At 42.6% G+C, this 20384-nt stretch overlaps 1 protein-coding gene across 1 annotated transcript in view; it reads right to left on the bottom strand.

Annotated features, from left to right (window-relative positions):
- The window catches only part of LOC129729148 (nuclear pore complex protein Nup88), a 156397-nt gene that overhangs the window by 104535 nt on the left and 31478 nt on the right, over positions 1 to 20384 (bottom strand). Inside the window, exon 2 of the mRNA XM_055687632.1 lies at positions 9682 to 9851. Coding sequence (XP_055543607.1) covers positions 9682 to 9851 — 170 coding nt within the window. The remainder of the gene's footprint in view (positions 1 to 9681; positions 9852 to 20384) is intronic.

Genomic DNA, 20384 nt, shown 5'->3' with positions numbered 1-20384 from the left:
TTTTACTTTGCCTATTATGTTTAAAAATGTGAAATCCAGCTTTGAAAAAGAACACAGTCCGAAGACTACTTAAACTCACTCACTTTTCTCAGAGATGGCTTAACTCTTATTAGATATGGAATTATTATTGAATGATATATAATCGAGTGGTTGCAAATGGCTGGAGACGTGTAACTTGAGACCCTAATGTGGCCTATCACCTCTGTCCAGCAACTACTATCCCAACCTCCACGTGGTGCCGACCGGAATACGAGTAACTTTAGCGGAGATCGCTGGAAACTATGATCGTATGCTGACTGGGAGGGGGTCGTACGTGGCTGTATCCGCATATTAGGAGTGGCGTACGACAGCGTCTGACCCGGAGCGGGCGGCTAAATTTTTTTTTATTTATTTACTGGTCTTCGATAGTATCGTACAGACAGTTCTTAATATTAGCTTATTCTAGATTTAAAGATAGTTCTACTCATATCAAAGTCATAATATACATACACAGCATTAAACACACGACAACACATATCGATTGGATTATTCTGGCCAAATAAAGTACGATGCATATAAAGTCTCAAGAAATCTGATCGTCTAGTCGTTCTAGATGGTACGTTGAAATGAACTCGTTCTAGTAGCTCCGGGCTATTCACATTGTTTCCCAGAAGATCAAAAATAAACAAACGTTGCAGTAGACTCCTCCTATTTGTCAGAGTGGGCAGCTGTATGAGGGCGCATCGGTGTTCATAGGGAGGTAGACGGATTGGATCATCCCAAGGTAACCTTCTCAGAGCATACCGAACGAAATGACGCTGGATTCGTTCAATCCGGTTGATCTGAACAGCGTGATAAGGTGACCAAACCAGTACTCCATACTCGAGTATACTGCGTACTAGTGCACAGTAGAGCGACTTCAGGCAATAAATATCATTAAACTGCTGCGTATTCCTTTTGATGAAGCCTAGTACAGCATAAGCTTTTGCAGTAGTAACTGCAACGTGCTGAGCGAAACATAGTTTACTGTCCAGAAGAATGCCCAAGTCTTTCACCGAATTCACTCTAGTGATACTGACTGTCTCCATCTTATAGTCGAATAGCGTGGTTTGCCTGTTTCTGCAAAATGATATGATATTACACTTCTGCACATTCACTTCCATTCCGTTCAGTGTACACCAATTCAGCAGCAAATCAATGTCGGATTGTAAAGCACAGCAGTCGACTCCCGATGCTACTACACGGTTAAACTTCAGATCATTCATTTACATACAGAATAAATAATAGTGGGCCCAAGTGGCTCCCTTGGGGCAGACCTGATTGCAGGCCCAAATGGTAGTGAGCTAGTACCATTTACACGAACAAAAGCACTGCGATTGGTGAGATAAGACAGTATCCACCGTGTCAACCACACAGGAAATCCCATTTTTTGAAGCTTCTTGACCATCAAGATATGCGGCACAGTATCGAAGGCTTTAGCGAAATCAACATAAACGGCATCGATTTGCTGGCGCTTCTCGAGTGCTCTCGTCACAGTAGAAACAAAGGCCATCATGTTGGTGATAGTCGAGCGTTTTTTCATGAACCCGTGTTGCCACTCCGAAATAATATGATGAACCTTCGGGTAAAGCGAGTCATGGATAAGGCTTTCAAACACTTTCGGCAGACAACTCAGAATCGAAATTCCTCGGTAGTTCGTAACGTCATGAGTACCACCTGCCTTATGCACGGGTGTAATTGAAGCAGTCTTCCACACACCCGGGAAAATTCCTTCCGACATCGATAAATTAAGAATTATCGTCGCAGGAATAGCGAGCGTCGCAGTACGATTTTTGAAGAGAAAAGGTGGTAGCCTGTCAGGTCCGGCGCCTTTCGATCCATCAAGCGATTGCAGCTTCGACGACACATCATCCGGCGAAAAGACGAAAAGCGGCATGTTCAAATCAAAGAGCGGCAAGCTGTTCAAATACTCTTCAGACGAAGGTGGTGAGTTATTACTTTGCACAGTTCGAAGGAAGGATGAGAACAAGCTTGCTGACTCGAACGGAGATTCGGCTGTAACATCGAGATAATGCACACGTTGAGGAATTCCGCCTTGTTGCTTCCGCTTTCTTACGTACGTCCAAAACGATGCAGGGTCATGTTTCATGTTGTCTTCCATGCGACGGATATAGCAGCGAAAGCATTGCGCATGCAAAGAGTTGTATTCGTTCTCAATGGCACGCAGCTCAGCTTTGTGCCTTTCATCTCTCCACCTGAAAACCTTTTTCCTAGCCTTGCGGAGTCGGTTACGCAGATTCTGTAGCTGGTTGTTCCACCACGGTTGTTTATTTACACGTTGACGAGATTGTTGTTTCGTAGGGACAACACGGCGTAGTATATCAGAGATATGCTCCTTGAACCGCTCAACAGCTTCATCAATATTGCAGCCAGATAGCAAATCCTCCCAACGAGCCTCAGCAAATAGTCTATTCAACAATTCGAAATCACATCGGTTAAAATCAAAATTAGGCTGGCTCGCAACGATAAAATCATTTTCCTTCACGTCAGCAAGCTCAAATGTTATTATAAAAGGGCGATGATGTTGGTCAATTGCAAGCAATGGTAACGGTGGCTCCAGCAATTTCACACGACTTGTATCATTGATGAATGCTAGATCAAGTAGTCTTCCATTGTAATTCATAATATTGTTAATTTGAAACAGTCCATTTGATAATACTGATTCGACTAAAACTGTTTCCTGCTCTGAAGATGCATTTGTCGGTAGTAAACAGTTCAAATGTTCATCGTGTGTCCAGCATAAGTGAGGAAGATTGTATTCCCCTACAACCAAAACTAAATTGTGATCACCCGCTCGATCGATTAACGTTTGCATGCATTGCGAATGCTGCTCATACAGCGTAGGCTCACTGTTCAGTGGAAGATACACACAGCAAGCAAATATATCGATATTGTTTAAATAGATTCGAACAATAATCTGCTCCAGCTGATCGCTGCCTGCTACACAAACAGCAATACTACGAAGTTCATTTTTTACGGCAATTAGAACTCCTCCTCCGCGCCTGTGCTGGCTGCTCTGTGAGTTTCTATCACACCGATAAATAGCATAATTGTGTGAGAGCTCCGAATTGTGGATATCATTCTGTAACCAAGTTTCTGTGAGGGCGATAACGTCATAGTCACACTGGGACAAAGCTAACAGTAAATTATTGGTTTTAGTACGAAGGCCTCGTACGTTCTGCTGGTAGAAAGAGAATGAGCGATAGGCGAAAGAATTATATTATGGAATGCTGTATCCCGCCAGCTACACCTAAGATGGCAGCCCCATCAGCAGGATGTAGGTATCGCGACCCTGGTATGATAGCATACCGAAACCTTCTTTTAATCACGAACAACGAATTTAGAAATACGGAACGCTACGAACACGGAAAAAGATTAATGTAAACGATTGGAAATTGGGTACTTCCCAAAAAACAATTTTGTTGGTTTACAGCCTAATAAGCTATTATTCAGTGGGTTTCGACTGAACTATAGCTTAACAAGCCGTTAACAAACAAAATTGTTTTTTGGGTTGGAACGTCCGATCTCTCAATGAACCGGCGCGGGCTGGCTTGCTTGCTCGAGAACTACAGCGGCAGGGAGTCTGAATCGCAGCGATTCAGGAGGTTCGGTGGCCAAATTCCGGAGAAAGGGAATTCCGTGCAGTAGACCCTATTGCACGCACTTCTTTCAAGTACCACATCTACTACATTGGCGGCAAAGCAGCGGAACGGGGCGTCGGTTTTTTTTTTCTTCATCTATAGTTTATTTGACATGGCACAAATACAATTCAATGTTTAACGGCGCCAATTATATCTGGTAGCTTACTTTCTAAAGTATCTTAATAACTAAAAGCAAATTTTTTATCCTCGCTGCCGACTACGAGCTGAAACTAAATCTAACTTAAGCTAGAATGTTTTGCATGAAAAGCACTGATTTGTTGTTTGATGGTTTTCCATCGTCATAGGTAGGCAGCATATTGAATATGTTCCGCTGCTGGGCCAAGATATTACGGACTGGCATATTGGGTTGTTTCCATCGGGCCTTGAGAGTATCGTGCGGGTCTGATTGCTGTTTCCGGATCCGGGGTCTTAACGTGTTCTTGTCGTTTGGTTGGATGTAGGCGGAAGGGGATAGGACTAAACTGGGGCGTGGATGGATTTCAGGAAAACGTATATAAGGGACATGTAGGATAGGTCACGGCTCGCCAAGACATCACGAACAGGAACAGCCGGCTGCCTACCTTCGGCCTGCAGGGAAGCTATTAATCTAGACCTGGCGTCACGGTGTACAGGGCATGACCAAACAACGTGCTCTATGTCGTGATAACCTTCACCACAGGCACAGATACCACTCTCCCCGAGCCCAACACGACGGAGATGCGCGTCAAATCTAAAGTGATTGGACATAAGCCGGGACATCACGCAAATGAAATCCCGACCTACATCCAACCCCTTGAACCACGGGTTCGTCGATACCTTGGGGATTATGGAATGTAACCACCTTCCCAGTTCCCCCTTGGTCCAAGAATTTTGCCAACTGATGATCGTATTCTGACGTACAAATGCGAAAAATTCATTAAAGGCAATTGGTCTTTCATAAATATCACCGTTTGTTGCGCCCACCTTAGCCAAAGAGTCCGCTTTCTCATTACCCGGTATCGAGCAGTGAGAAGGGACCCACGCTAAGGTAATCTGAGTAGTTTTTCGGATAAAGCACTCAGATGTTTCCGTATTTTCCCCAGGAAATACGGAGAGTGCTTAACACCTTTCATCGATCGGAGAGCCTCAATGGAACTGAGACTGTCCGTAAAAATGAAATAATGGTCCGTGGGCATTTTTTCGATAATTCCTAGGGTGTACTGAATTGCAGCTAATTCTGCGACGTAAACAGAAGCAGGATTATCGAGCTAATGGGAGACGGTTAAATTGTTATTGAAGATACCGAAGCCAGTGGACCCATCAAGAAGTGATCCGTCAGTGTAGTACATATTGTCGCAGTTGATGTTTCGATATTATTGGAAAAAAATTTAGGGATCTGCTGCACGCGTAAATGATCCGGGATTCCACGAGTTTCTTCTATCATAGATGTATCGAAAAACACAGTAGAATCAGAAGTATTTGATAAGTCGACACGATTTGAAATATTCGAAGAAGGGTTAATATTTTGGGACATGTGATTGAAATACAAAGTCATAAAACGGGTTTGAGAATTAAGTTCGATTAACCTTTCAAAATTTTCAATCACGGGACGGTTCAAGACCTCACATTTGATTAGAATACGAGAAGACAGGCTCCAGAAGCGGGTTTTCAATGGTAGTACCCCAGCTAAGATCTCCAAACTCATCGTATGGGTCGATTGCATTCAACCCAAGGCGATACGCAAACAACGATATTGTATTCGCTCCACTTTGATCAAATGTGTGTTTGCTGCGGAGCGGAAGCAGAAACACCCGTACTCAATAACAGACAGTATCGTTGTTTGGTAAAGCCTTATAAGGTCTCCTGGGTGGGCTCCCCACCATTGACCGGTTATTGTACGAAGAAAATTCACTCTTTGTTGACATTTTTTCATCAGATACCTCACGTGACAACCCCAGGTGCCTTTAGAGTCGAACCAGACACCAAGATATTTGTGTACCAAAACCTGAGAAATCGTTTTACCCATTAATTGTGTTTGAAGCTGAGCAGGTTCATGCTTCCTAGAAAAAACTACTATCTCAGTCTTCTCCGGAGAGAATTCGATACCTAGCTGTAAAGCCCAAGCAGACAAATTGTCCAAGGTATCTTGCAATGGTCCTTGCAAATCGGCAGCTTTGCCTCCTGTAACAGAGACCACGCTGTCGTCTGCAAGTTGTCTTATCGTGCATGAATTTGCCAGACATTCGACGATGTCATTTACATAAAAATTGTAAAGAAGGGGGCTTTAACACGAGCCCTGGGGGAGACCCATGTAGCTAATTCGAAAAGTTGCCAAATCGCCATGCGTAAAATGCATGTGCTTTTCGGACAACAAATTGTGCAAAAAAATGTTTAAAATTGGAGAAAATCCTTGTCGGTGAAGTTTACCCGAAAGAATGTCAATTGAAACGGAATCAAAAGCCCCCTTAATGTCCAAGAACGCAGACGCCATTTGTTCTTTGCGAGCATACGCCAGCTGAATATCTGTTGAAAGCAACGCAAGACAATCATTCGTCCCTTTGGCACGGCGGAAGCCAAATTGAGTATCTGATAGTAGACCATTTGATTCGACCCAATGGTCTAAACGACGGAGTATCATTTTTTCCATCAATTTCCGGATACAGGATAGCATTGCAATCGGCCTATAAGAGTTGTGATCAGAAGCTAGTTTCCCTGGTTTTTGGATGGCGATCACCTTCACTTGCCTCCAATCCTGCGGTACAATGTTTTGCTCCAGGAACTTATTGAACAAGTTCAACAAGCGCCTCTTGGCATTGCCGGGTAGATTCTTCAACAAGTTGAATTTGATTCTATCTAACCCAGGCGCGTTATTGTTACAGGACAGGAGGGCAACTGAAAATTCTGCCATCGTAAAAGGTGATTCTATCGCGTCGTGGCCCGGAGACGCATCGCGAACAATGTTTTGCTCAGGAACAGAGTCCGGACATACTTTCCTGGCAAAATCAAATATCCACCGACTTGAAGACTCCTCGCTTTCGTTGACCGTTACGCGATTCCGCATTCTTCGGGCTGTGTTCCAAAGAGTGCTCATCGATGTCTCCCTCGACGTCTCGTTCACGAACCGACGCCAATATCCGCGTTTCCTTGCTTTAGCCAAACTCTTAAGCTTGGTATCAAGCTCCGAATACCGTAAATAGTCGCCAGGTATACCTCCCTTCTGGAAGGACAAAAACGCGTCGGATCTTTGCGTGTAGAGATCGGAGCACTCTTTGTCCCACCACGGAGTGGGAGGCCGTTCTTTAATCGTTACGCCGGGATATTTCTTCGTTTGGGCTTGCAACGCGGCGTCAAGAATCAAGCCCGCGAGGAGGTTGTATTCTTCAAGTGGTGGATGATGTTGAATCGACTCGACCGCTTTTAGATTCATTTCCTCGTATAACTTCCAATCGACATTCCGTGTGAGGTCATACGGAATGTCAATTGGTCGCATGCGAGTTGACCCGTTTGTAATTGAAATAAGAATAGGCAGATGGTCGCTACCGTGAGGATCGAGGATTACCTTCCATGTGCAATCCAACCGTAGCGACGTCGAACATAAGGATAGATCCAAAGCGCTTGGGCGCGCTGGAGGTTTCGGGATACGTGTCATTTCACCATTGTTTAAAATAGTCATGTCGAAGTCATCGCAAAGGTTATAGATTAAAGAGGAGCGGTTATCATTGTATGGGGAACCCCAAGCCACGCCATGAGAGTTGAAGTCTCCCAAAATCAAACGTGGCGAGGGAAGAAGTTCTATTAAATCAAAGAGCAGCCGTTGCCCAACCTGTGCTCTGGGAGGAATATATATTGAGGCAATACAAAGCTCTTTATCTTGTATTGTCATTTGACATGCGACAACTTCGATGCCTGGAATCGAGGGGAGGTTAATACGATAGAAAGAATAGAATTTTTAAATCCCTAAAAGTACTCCTATATATGGGGTGTCTCGATCAAGGCGATAATATTAAAATCATGGAAGTTGAGATCAATATTTGAAGTAAGCCAAGTTTCACAAAGGGAAAATGCATCGCATTTGTTTTTATTTATCAAAACTTTAAACGAATCTATTTTTGGTAAAATACTTCTACAATTCGACTGTAAGACAGAGATAGAATCCTTCATATACGCAGTTGAATTAGGCATCGAAGGATACAATCGCTGCAAGAAGGGGCCATTAAGGGGCGTCGGTTTCGTAGTGCTGGGAAATCAGAAAACAAGAGCAATCCGGTGGAGGCCCGTAGATGACCGTATATGCGTGTTGAGGATTAAGGGCAAATTCTTCAGCTAATGCTTAATCAACATATACGCACCGACAAACGACAAATCCGATGAAGTCAAAGATGAATTCTATGACAAGCTTGAGCGAATCTATGACGAGTGCCCAAAACACGACGTAAAAGTCGTCATCGGAGACGCAAACGCACAGGTTGAGAGGGAGGATTTTTTTCGTCCGGTCATTGGAAGGCACAACCTACCTTCGGCTGATAAACTTTGCCGCGGCCAGAGGAATGGCCATATGTAGCTCCTATTTTCCACGTTTGAATATTTGGAAACACACCTGGAGGTATCCAAATGGAGAAGCCAGCTCCCAGAGCGATCACGTACTGATTGACGGTCGGCACTTTTCATATGTTACTGATGTTAGATCTTTTCGGAGACCAAACATAGACTCTGATAATGGTTTTGATTGGTTCCAAAATTTTCAATTGCCAGAAAGAAACACTTAGTAAAATCATTTGTGCGGCTGATTGGTAAATATAAGCATATTTATAGGACCGTCATGGTCGCCAAGTGAAATATTTCTCCCGAGTTGAGTTCTTTCAATAGAAAAGGACCGCCTGCAAAATAAACTAATTTTATTAGACTGAATCTGCTTTGAAATGCAATCGCAATTTTTAATTAAATTTTTGTATTGGAATGAGACTGTTTCATCCACAAACTTTGTACTATTAATCCGACTTCATACTTCAAGAAGACGTTTTGTATTATTTACTTAGATTTTGATGGCAACAAGTGAGCAAAGTTTACATCTATCGCCAAAGTCAAACAAGTGTTACTTTTCCTTAGCAAGTCTCACAAAAATTAATCGTTCTCCACGAACGACACACGCCAAGCGCTAGTGGTAACAACTGTAAAAATTTAACCGAAGTTAATAATGCTCTCGAGCGAAATATTTAGCCAATTTTGTGTTTGTCCTCATTCGGAAAGCAACTCCAACGGGTAGAATATATATAGAATTTGTCTCTCGAAGAGTAGACTGGGAAGAGCCGTCGGAAGCTTCGACAAAATGAGTTTTTTAGTGGTAGGCGAAAATCGGAAGCTCATAAGCTCCGGCATCGGATGTGTGCTTCGAAAGATTTTCCCCCAGCCGAGGAAGCATGTGTCGAATGCTAACAACCAGAAACACGAGAGAGTGAGTATGAGCAAGTGTAGATTTTGCTAGTTAAACACAAAATCTAATTAAAATTAAATCAAATGAAATTTAGATGAACGTTTTTGTGCTCCAGTGGAGTTTGACTTCTTTTTCGTTCGGATACTACATGTATACGAGCTTTGTTTAAGTTTGGTTGTTTCTCATTTGATTTCGACCCGAGTGACAACTTTGGATCGTGTCAATTGCTGGAAGCTACTTTCGAGTGGAGTTTTCCGGAAGCAAGTCTTTCGTGCGACCAGTTATTTAATACGGAATTACTCCGGTACCGTTGAGCTGTGTTAATATTATTGCTTTTCTATGGAAATTCGGCCAATTTTCGTAAGCCTTGCCCGTAACCGACTTCGCTAGTCAGCGCGAAGTGGAATCTGAAATCCTTTCGCTTCTTACAGAGTGTTACTACCCACTTGAACGGATGAGGAAATATTTTCAACAACTTAAACACCCTGTTTCCGGCCAAACCCGAACTCGCACAGTGATTGCAAATTATCATCCTCTACTAGTGTCTCGATTCGCCTTTCTCACATTTTCTCAGAAAATAGTCCGACTTACCGACAAATGATGCACTCCTTCCCGTTCTGGTACTGTCCGTTCGGTCCCCAGCGGCGGGGCAGCTCCAGGATCGAAAGTCCTCGTGGTCCGCTCAGCGCCAGGAAGGTGGCCTCCGTCGATGGGAGAATCTTCTCGACGGTAAAGTTTTGCGGTGCCGATGGTATTAGCGTCTGCGAATGAAGAAAAATAATACCCGGTAATTAAACAATGACTGCCGTAATCTTGCCAACAACGGTAAAACTGGCCACCAGTTTACGCACTGACGATGGGTTGGAGGTGAAAGAGGTGTGGGGGGCGCTACAAATTAAGTCTACCGGTGTGCAAAAGTGACTAGCTAGGAATTTTTAGGAGTAATAAAAATTAGGTGTTCGCCCGTTGAAGAAGAAAGTGTAACTCATTAACGAGATTTACTCTCCAAATCAGCTCGAAAGATTCCTCCCTCTCCCGGTAGCCGATTGCGTGCCTTCTTTTCGCATTAAAAAAAGTCATTGTCGTTTGGTGATAAATATGAATAATAGATATCCACTGATAAAAAACGGCGGACTTATTTTGCGTAGTCTGCCGATGATGAACGACATTAAATTGGCTTGCTCACGAGGGGAGGCAATATTTGCATCAATATACACATTACAAAAGTTAATTTTGCTGGCGATGTCCCGGATGAATCCTGTCGACTTGAATTGGTAATTAGATGGCGCAGCGAATTTTTGAACCAAGAAAAAAAAAGTTTAGTAAAATAGCTGCAATTTATCTGAATTGGAGTAGATAATTTAAAGGAGGTTTTTGTTGGAAGATTTTTCGGTTATAATTTACTAAACTTATTACGAATTTATATTTTCGTACTAGACGATTATATTCCGATTAAACTTTAAAATCTTTAGTTGTATTCCAGACAGGTTCATTTCTATTTTCGGTAATATTTGTTACCTCGTAAATTGGCAAAAGACATGTTTCATGACTCACGTGAAAAACTTTTGAGTTTTCAAATAGCTCTCTATTCATTTTTCAAAGCAACTTGAATTTGAACTCGTTTAAATAATGTGACGTATAGTTTCGCCGTTTCTCCCCAGAAATTCGAAACGCAATTTGACCCAAACGAGGTGCCTGGCCTATTGACTGCTGATCAACACAACTTCCCAATTAGTTTTTTTTTTCGTTACAACTACTCGAAACCACTTGAACTGGGCGGCCCCGCAAGGGAAATTTTCCGAACCACTCTCGATCGAAGTTTGTGAATTGCAAAATTAAAATCCGTTTCATTATAAATCATGTTTGCTGTTGGGGGAAGAAGCCAGTAGATACGGTTTTTTTCTCTCCTGCTGACATTTCGTGTTCTACCCGTGGGATCTGACCATCGCGCTTTCCCGCTGCTTGCGCGTACTGGGTGAAAGGTGAAGCGAAAAAGGACGACGAAAAGTTTGTCCGCGGAATCGAGGCTCATTAATTTTGCAATTGTGTATGCAGAACGAGGCTGAAGCGACGATCGGATCGGGCAGCGGCGACTGCCTTTCGGGGTAGGTTTTTCAGGTGGCAAATTAATATCGGCTACAGTCCCACAGGGGATGGGCAAGTCGGCCAAGGTAATGGCGCGCAAGGCGGCGAAATTGAAATTGGTACTTAATTTTGATGGCATCATCAAATTTAACGGTTTCCATTTGCTCCGGGAAAACAGATTGACTAATGTATCTGCATTATTTACGCGAGCGATTTTTTTGCCGTTTCTAATCACAAAGTGCTCGCGAGAGTCATTCCGCTCCCGGGGCGGGATTTAAAATCAATTTTTTTTCTCGTTCGGTTGGCACGAGCTGGGGGCGAAATGTCCGTACACCTTCGAGGGGAATGGAAAAAGTAATTTCTTTCGAATGATGAAACTGTTTTTTCTTAGCCTGGCTATTCTTCAAATTGATCCCGAGATGATAGACTCGTACTTTTTTAGACTAAATTGTCACTGCTATGAAATTTGATTAAGTCAGAAGGTTAGTAATCATATTTGTGTATTATTTAATATTTTTAGTTACAAACCACGGCATATTGCAACGAATTTTCAAGACAGAGCACAAAAGCGGGTACGAATATGATGCCGTTTATTTTTGCCCTCATGTTTCCCACATAAGCGTACAACACAACATTCTCGGTTATTATTTGTTCAGAGCTGTCGGCGAAAAAATCATGTAAACCTCCCCAATCTTCACGAAATATGCAGCGCGACCGAAAAGCAGAAGAAATCTCCGCGGCAGTAGCCAGGTTGATTTTAACATTTCTCCATTAAGATTGTTTCACCTATCAGATCTCTGTCAAAAACGAACGAACAGCACTCCGGGGGTTGAACCGAAAAAGCAAAAAAAAACAACATCATGCGAGAACGAATCGCTACTCCGCTGTCTCTCTCTCGCTTCCTCTAATAAGCATCTGCTGTGCAGGACCGAAGTCAAGGTGTATGTTTTGTTATCATTACAAAATCGCACAACATGAAATGGAAGAAAAATTATCTCCTCTTGTTCAATTTTCCACCCCCTGAACAGGCAGCCACAGCCCGGACCCACGGAATCGACCACGCTGTTTGATGATGATACCGTCTACCGGAGTGGAGTATATGCGGTATTAACCTGAAATTAAAAGTCTGCTCTTTCCCAGTTGCCTTGAGGAGAGAGAAGACATACATTTTTTATAATTCATCCCGATGGAAAATAAACCGCCCGGTGCAAACGGCGCCCACTGCCGGTGAAAAGTTCATACTTTTCTCGTTGCAGATCCGAAAGATGCGGACCGTGTGGTTGCGCAGCGATGGGAGCACTCGTTGGACTGTTGGAACGTTTACACTGTCATTGTATCGGATGATCTACTCCGCGCTATTTCCGTTCGAGTGGTTCGCCGAAAGTGGAACAATTCGGTGCTAAATTGAGACACGACTAGGGGCAACAAATTTGCAATCTGGATGGTACTTTGTATTCTTATGAATTCGCATCATCTCATCAAAAACAACAGAAATAGTTTTCGTTGACTTGTTATATATTGCTTCAACCATCATGGCATTTATTAACGTCAAAGAATATTTAATTTGCTAACTGTTAACGGGTAACAACTAAAATTTTAGTTTTTTTTCCACTGCTGTAAAAAGAGAAAGATGTACCTACTTAAAGAAAAACCGCTTTATTTCTCATGAAGATACATTCATATCAACGATAAACAAAATAAACATTTGAGAAAGGTCCATGGCCGGCTTTCCGACGAATCTTTTTCATCATACCGAAACAAAACAACAATTTAAATAATAAACTACATTTAAAAAAACAAGGTAAATGTTAGTTTTACTTTGAAAGCATTGAATGCGCAATTATTCATGCCAGCAATTATTCTGTTCTAACGGCTCAAGTGAAATAATATTCATCAATAAATTGACGAACATTTTCAGCGTCTAGTTTGAAAAATACAAGCAGATTTCTGAAGAAGTCTAGATTTTATCCTAGCCGACACCGGGAGATTTTCGGAGGCAAAAAAACCGTTGGGATCACGCCTTCCATCGCATGAGGAAGTATGAGCTTCTGGCGCCGTTCCGTTGATCAACGGGTCGTATGATAAGGTTCCGAATGGAGTCGCCTCCCCGGGCGTCAGTTATAGCCGTTTTTTTTCTTTCAGACATTACCAACGTATACACCAATCGCGGTACGGCTATTGACTCGCACCACTAATGTTTGCATTAAAAAATGGACTTTTTTGGATGGTGATAAAAAAAAACTAAGACAGATTTTTTTTTTCCTGTATGGACTTCCTCACTGCGACCAGAATCGTAGATCTATTGTGAGATATGCCCGGGTGTCTGTTGTATCCCGCACTTCTGTTAATAGCAATACCGCTATTGAAAAAGTGGCATGCTTATTATTATTGTTCATCAGTGCTTGTGTGTAATGTGATACTGTTCCTTAAACACTTACTGTTCTACTATACCGATACTCGTTCCTCTTGCCAAATATCACCAATTAAAATTCCCTGGAGAAGTTTCGTCGTGCGTCCTTCTGGCCAGTTTTATTGATAAGAGGGACTTATTTTTTGTTAAGAGGAAGTCACGCAAAGGTATTGTAGATTTCAGCGTAAAGGAAGGGTAACTGGTGGGGAGCCTGAGAATAAACCCATGCTTAAGTCCTTTTTGTCATCGGATGGCCTGGTTCTACTAAGATTCGAACCCACGTCCATCCGCTTGACAAAGTGGACTCTGTAACCTTGCGGCTACACAGCTCCCTAACTAACTAAGACAGGTCATTGAGTTTGATAAATTTCCCATCGAAGGTAATCAGGGCATCAAGCTTCTTCGGCAGGTTTATTAGCTATGTTCGCTTACTTGCAAAAAAAATCTACCCCTTTGCGTCTTCCGGCAGTTAACCGGAACATTCCTCATGGCGGCTCTCCTTCTCGCTGATTGTCAGCCACAGCAGCACCTTCTTGGGGAACTTGGTGTGTGAAATTAACTTCACCACGGAGCTCACTTCCTTCGTGAGGGAAGTAAAATACGAAGTGCCCTGCCAGTCATTGCCATCTAGGGTGAGGTAGGTCTCACCGACTATCACCACCACCACATCGTTAATCGCCAGAAAAACCGACTTAACCATCTTTTTCAGCCGTTGTCGCTGTATCATTGCCTGCAGCTTCGAGAACAGTGGACGAGACTGCCGCTTCCTGACATGTATGTCCATGTTTGCTTCTGAGCGGAGTAGCTTCACTGTTTTCGCCATCGCGGTTAGAGTTGGACGGATAGAGCTGTCATTTTTTTTCTACTGGCTCATGGGTTACAATGATTGATGCTGCATGTGCAGTTTCGTCAGTGTGTATGAATGTAAACCCATGAGAAATCAACAATATTCGTCTATTTTTAATACACACGTTTTTAAGTTGCGATATGCTTGCGCTCAAAACTGTAAATCGTGTATCACGCACGACACAGCCGAAGCCTGAGGCTCAACATCAAGCAGCTCCGGAACTTCCAGGCAGTGGAGGAATACGCGTAACAGCTCGAAGCTGTACTACTCGCATAGGATTCGCACAGTTATCAGGATGAACGCAACAGCGACACTAGAAGTGAAGGCACCGATCGGTAGAAACAACTGGTAGGGCGAGAATGGAAGGTAGCAGGGAATGAGAAAAACCGGATCAGGGCGATATACCTGGGCAAGTCAACGAGGAAGCATACAATACCAAGTACAAGCGGGTACGAAACGACATGACTAAGATAAGACGATCGCGAGCAAGAGGAGCTGGATCAACTGTTCCATGCAAGGATACGCGGAAATTCTTTGAGAAGGTTAACCAGTATCGCAGAGGATATTAGTTAATAGCAATTAGTTTATTTATCCATCTAACATAAAGTCTTAATGAATATGAATATATCACTATCGTCAACTCTACTCTACTAGAGAAACTTGAACGCTAACCAAATTCGAATAAATATTCAGAAGTAAATGCAGAGCAGTAGAAGTGCTTAGAGCATGCGAAGGGGCACGGATATCAAGCAATGATGACAATCTGGGACAGTCAACCTCATTGTTCAGAAGCTTAGCGACAAACGTTGCGTGTTGAATCTTCCGTCGTCGAGCTACAGTGTCAAGATTGATAAGCTTGCACCGATCACCGTATGGATGTGGGTCCCGCCATGGTAAGTTCTTTAAAGCAATTCGGACAAATCCTTTCTGAACTTTTTCAATTCGTAGATTCCAGGTCAGTCGCACTAAAGAGCAATACAGAGCTTTTGAGCAATACGGATCACAGATATCTTTGGCTATTTCCATTATAAATCCCAACTGACGATTAGTCTTAGCAATTAGTGCTGGGACTTTTAACCGGATATATTCGTGATCCGGGTATCCGAAGCTCGGATCACGGATATGTAAACGAATATTATTCGGATGTCCGGATATCAGGATACGGATAATCGAATAGTCGGATATCCGGATATACTATCCGGATATTCGGATTTCTTTCTCTGTCTTTTAGGGCCGTTCGAATGAAATGTAACGCGAAAAATGGCTTTTTCCACAATCCCCCATACCCTCGTAAGTAATTATTTACATAATTCTCATTAACCGGGCATTACCGGGCATTTCGGGATGCTGACGATCAGCTTTTTACGATAGCACCATTCTATAAACATATCCAGTATCTGCTGCAAACGGTGACAATCTTCTATGCACTTCACGACGAAATATAGTTTTAGATCATCCGCATATATGAGTTTACATCCGTCACCAAGCAAAATACTAACATCATTCAAGAATATTGTAAAAAGGTCCCAGGTAACTTCCTTGAGGTACACTACTCAGATTAATGAACGGGGTTGACGAAAATCATTTTTTGATTCTGGGGAGCGGTTTCGTCGGAAACGTCGCTGATTGGTATTACACATTTCAGCTTTCGTAACTCAGCTGTACTCCAAGCTGGTGAGAGTGTGCCGCAAAACGACATGTGCAACAACGCAGATGGAAACCTTCTGACGGATGCCAGCGAGGTGTTCGACAGGTGGAAGAAGTAATGGCGATCCAGCAAGCAAAAGTGGAACAGGTACTGACCTAGGAGCACCAGCAGAAGGCCGAAGAACAAAGCTGTCGGCAGAAACGGGCGAGCTCTTTGGCTATCGCACTGCACTGGGTCATTTCCAGGACTTGGGAGGAGGAAAAGCTGCCAGACCAGTGGATGGAGAGAGTCGTCTATCCCAACTACAAAAAAGGCGATAAGCTGGAGTGCCGCAACTACCGTGAAATTTCGTCCAAACCATACTCTCTCAGATTCTGTCCCCTCGTTTATCACCTCTAACCAGGAGGTTCGTGGACCAAAAACAAGCGGGTTATATGCCTGCGCCACCACGGACCAGATCTTGTCAATCCTTAAGATATAACAGAAATGTCGCGATTACAACGTTCTCTCACGTAACATATTCATTGACTTCACGAGTTTCGCGGATGACTTTGACATCATAACACGTAATTTTGTGACGGTGGAGGAGAGCTACGCCCGACTGAAAACCGAAGCCAGACGAAAAGGAATGCAGATAAATGCATCGACAAAGAAATGCATGCGAGCGAGAGGCTTCAAAGAGAACAACATCCAACTCAAGTCTCTAAATACGACGATAAGCTTGTGGTGGTCGACGAGTTCGTGTATTTGGAGACCGCCGAGACTAACACCAGCAAAGAAACCGTACCTACTTATCACTTCGTTGCCGCTGTACAAAACTCTGTGAAGGCCGGTAGTACTCTACGGAATCGAGACACCACCGCTTCTCACGAAGTACCTGAACGCCCTTGGAGTCTCCGAACGGAAGGTGCTGTGGACTATCTACGGCGGAGCACAAATGGACGATGTTGAATGGCTAAGGCGAATGAGCCATAAGCTGCATGAGAGATCTTCATAGCACACCTGGCGAAAGTCAAAAGGCTGCCATGGGCCGGTCATGTAGTGAGAAAGTGGATCGTTTCTCTTCAGCAACCCTACCGGCACTAAAAATAGAGGGGCGCAGCATGCACGATGGCTCGACTAGAGTGTGGGTGATTTGCGGGGATGAGACGCTTCGGAAACTGCAAAACATAGCCCAGAATCGAGCAACAGCACGAGTCACGACGGCTTCCGTCTGATTGGTAAGGTAAGTAAGTTTACTATCATCGATTGGTGAACTGTTTGTGAGAATTATTCCTAACAGAATGATGTCACACATAAATGAAAATAAACTTTTTGTAAATGAACAGCTTGGATTTCGTCATGATCATTCCACAATTCTTGAATTACTCAAAATTACAATTGTGATTCGAGCTAACAAATCAGAAGGCTTTCGTCGACAGCCCGGGCCTGAAGACCGCACATTTCGTAGTTACTCCTCCGTGATCGATCTGAAGTTGCACAAGGAACCACGTATATGGCTATGTGACGTCACACCCGCGCGGTTAAATTTTCCATCTTCAGTGTACAGCAATACAGTAGCTACCGTTTTGTATGGATCGATAACGACGCCGGCCACGTCCTTATCACGTCCTAGAGTGAGGAAGGAGGTGTAGCAATCATTGTCGTCGGAGGCCGAGTTTACCTCTGCATATCCACGACTGCGACGGAAAGGAAGGGTTGTGTCACCGTGGTAAAAGACTGAGTCGGACAGCGTGTTAACTCATTGCGAAAACGAACTTTAAGTATTTTTCTTGTTAGACCCCGCGAGCCTATACGAGCGGCACGCACGAATGCAAGTCGCTACCAAAAGCACCCAAGTGTTTAAATTTTTGTCTATTACTATTCCCATGGTTGTCTTTCGTCATTTTAAATCTAATAAAGCTTTTATCAGAACAGGAGTGCTTCAAGGTTCAAAATTGGGTCCAGTCCCGTACAACATTTTTAAATCAGATCTTTCTGATTTCCCGCCAGTATGCACCAAGATATTGTTCTGTGATGACACAAGTATTGCCATAATAGGAAAAAGTCCACTACCTCTGCCATTTGCAGTCGATTGCATATTTTTTTTCTACTTGCGAAGGTGGAAGATTTATCCCAATGCTTCTTTTAATTGATCATTTTTCCATTCATCTTGATAATGTGATTTTTGCTTGGTTTGAAGTAAAAGGCTCTTAAAATAATTTAATTATAATTTAACGAGCATTTCATCTCCTGTATTTAGGGGGGTCCATAGCCCCCGTGTTCTAACAGTTTATGGGCTCTCACATGACACGGGACTCATATGACTAAATGAAAAATAAATAAAAATCCGAAATATTTGGTGACACTTTAAAATATAAATATATTTCAATAAAATTGACACAATTCGTCTATAACTTTTTTCAACTTATATTTTTGTATGACATTTTAACTTATTGAAATTTTGACAATTTTGGGATTTCGGGATGAAAAAGGGGTCACCACACGGTACATGGTCCCCGAGCCCCACAATCACAAATGCGGTCTTGTTTATATGCACCCATGAACGCAAACTCTAAACATCGTTTGAAGAAAAAAACTTTTGATTTACATTCAAACTGAGCAGTGTTTCATGTTAGATTACAAACAAAAAAACCTTAATGGTCAAAAAATCAAATAGTAATGCTTTAGATTTACGGAAAATAAGTCCTTCATAATTGGTTCAATATTTTTTTGTTAATTTTTTGGCATTATTAGTATGCAAAATGAGAGGAATTACCATACGACGTTTGTTTTCCAAGGGCGGCATACAACAACGTTTGACTTGTAGCACAGTACACAGTGGAGCTCAAAAAAAATCACAAGAAGGTTGTATGCAAAGCCACGACCGCAAGGTTGAAGTAGAATACTTTTACAAGAAAGATAACCCGGCTGCTTGCGTGCCAGTCACACACGCAACGGTTTTAACCCGTATCTTATTGCGGTTTGTAACATCAAGCGATTTCGTTTGCTCGCTGTTGCGTGTTGCATCATGTTGCAATTTGGCAGCTGGGAGACGACGAAATTCTGTTTATACTGATTGATTGAATCGACTTCATATTAGCTCTGCATAGTCGAACGAATTGCTTTTGTGAATGCGTACTAACAGGGCAGTTAATTATTCAGTGTCGGTTATGCTGATCGCGCCTTTGCGCTGCCCCTACAGTGGGGAGTTTACTAAATAAAGTGAAAGTAAAAATTAGACAACTAAAACAGAATTTGATTGCATCCCGCACAGAATGTCTGCTTGTGTTGGTGCCAGAAAATTATTAACCTTCAATTATTTTTTTATTTGCCTTGAAAAAAGCATGTTGCGGTTCAAAATCGGTTGCTTATTACAACCTTTGAGCTGCCCTAACATTGGTGGAATTAAGATACACGGACAACATGCACTGTGGAAGCCATTTCACATTCAGTAAATTAGACGGGTGCGACAAATTTTAATTTCCAGGATGCAACACAGAATGCTTGCTTGCGTTGACAAAAATTATTAACTTTCAATGACTTGTTTATTTGCCTTAAAAAAGGCATTTTGATTTCCGAAATTGGATTTCCTGATGGCAATTATCATGCTGCCCCAACACGGGGGGAATAATGGCTGTCTGGCGACACACGCTGAGAAAAACCGCGCTGCTCCTGAGACGTGGTGACCAACCACAGGGCTAGTGCTGCTCCTAAGGAAGGACGACTGCTGTTGTCGCTGTCTAGAACTATTATGAGCGGCTCCGGCTGAAACAGGCTCTTATATAGGCCAAATAGCATGTTTTCAATTGCAAGGTATATGATTCTGTCGACCGTGCTTGGGAAGCAAGCATATAACGACCAATCAGAGGTCGAATTTTTCGTTTTGACAAGGCTTGACTATTTTCAATAGTACAATAGTGTGAATAATAAAATTACAATTATCTTACTTTGGGAAGAATCTTAGAAGATTTTCCAATCTATTGCTGCAAGAACGAAGGAAATCCATCGAATACTAACCGATTTATTAGCATTTGAAATTGGACATATTTTTCACTTTTTTCGGTTTTAGATTTTCATTTCACATCCCTATGTAGCCGAACTTCCTGAGAGAAGTATTCTACTTCAAAAGGAAACGACATCAATAATAACACCTGCTTTACGGAAATTCGAAATTCATCATTTAGAGATAAGAGAAGAAGCTGATTTTCGAATATCAATCCCAGAAACTTTAAGGTTAAAATTTTATTACTGGTTAAAATCTAGTTATGTCAGATTATGAGACTAAATATATTCAAAATTATGTCAGATTATAAGACTGAACC

Source organism: Wyeomyia smithii, chromosome 3, assembly GCF_029784165.1.
Source record: "Wyeomyia smithii strain HCP4-BCI-WySm-NY-G18 chromosome 3, ASM2978416v1, whole genome shotgun sequence".
Taxonomy (NCBI): domain Eukaryota; kingdom Metazoa; phylum Arthropoda; class Insecta; order Diptera; family Culicidae; genus Wyeomyia; species Wyeomyia smithii.
This window is presented reverse-complemented; position numbering and strand designations above follow the sequence as displayed.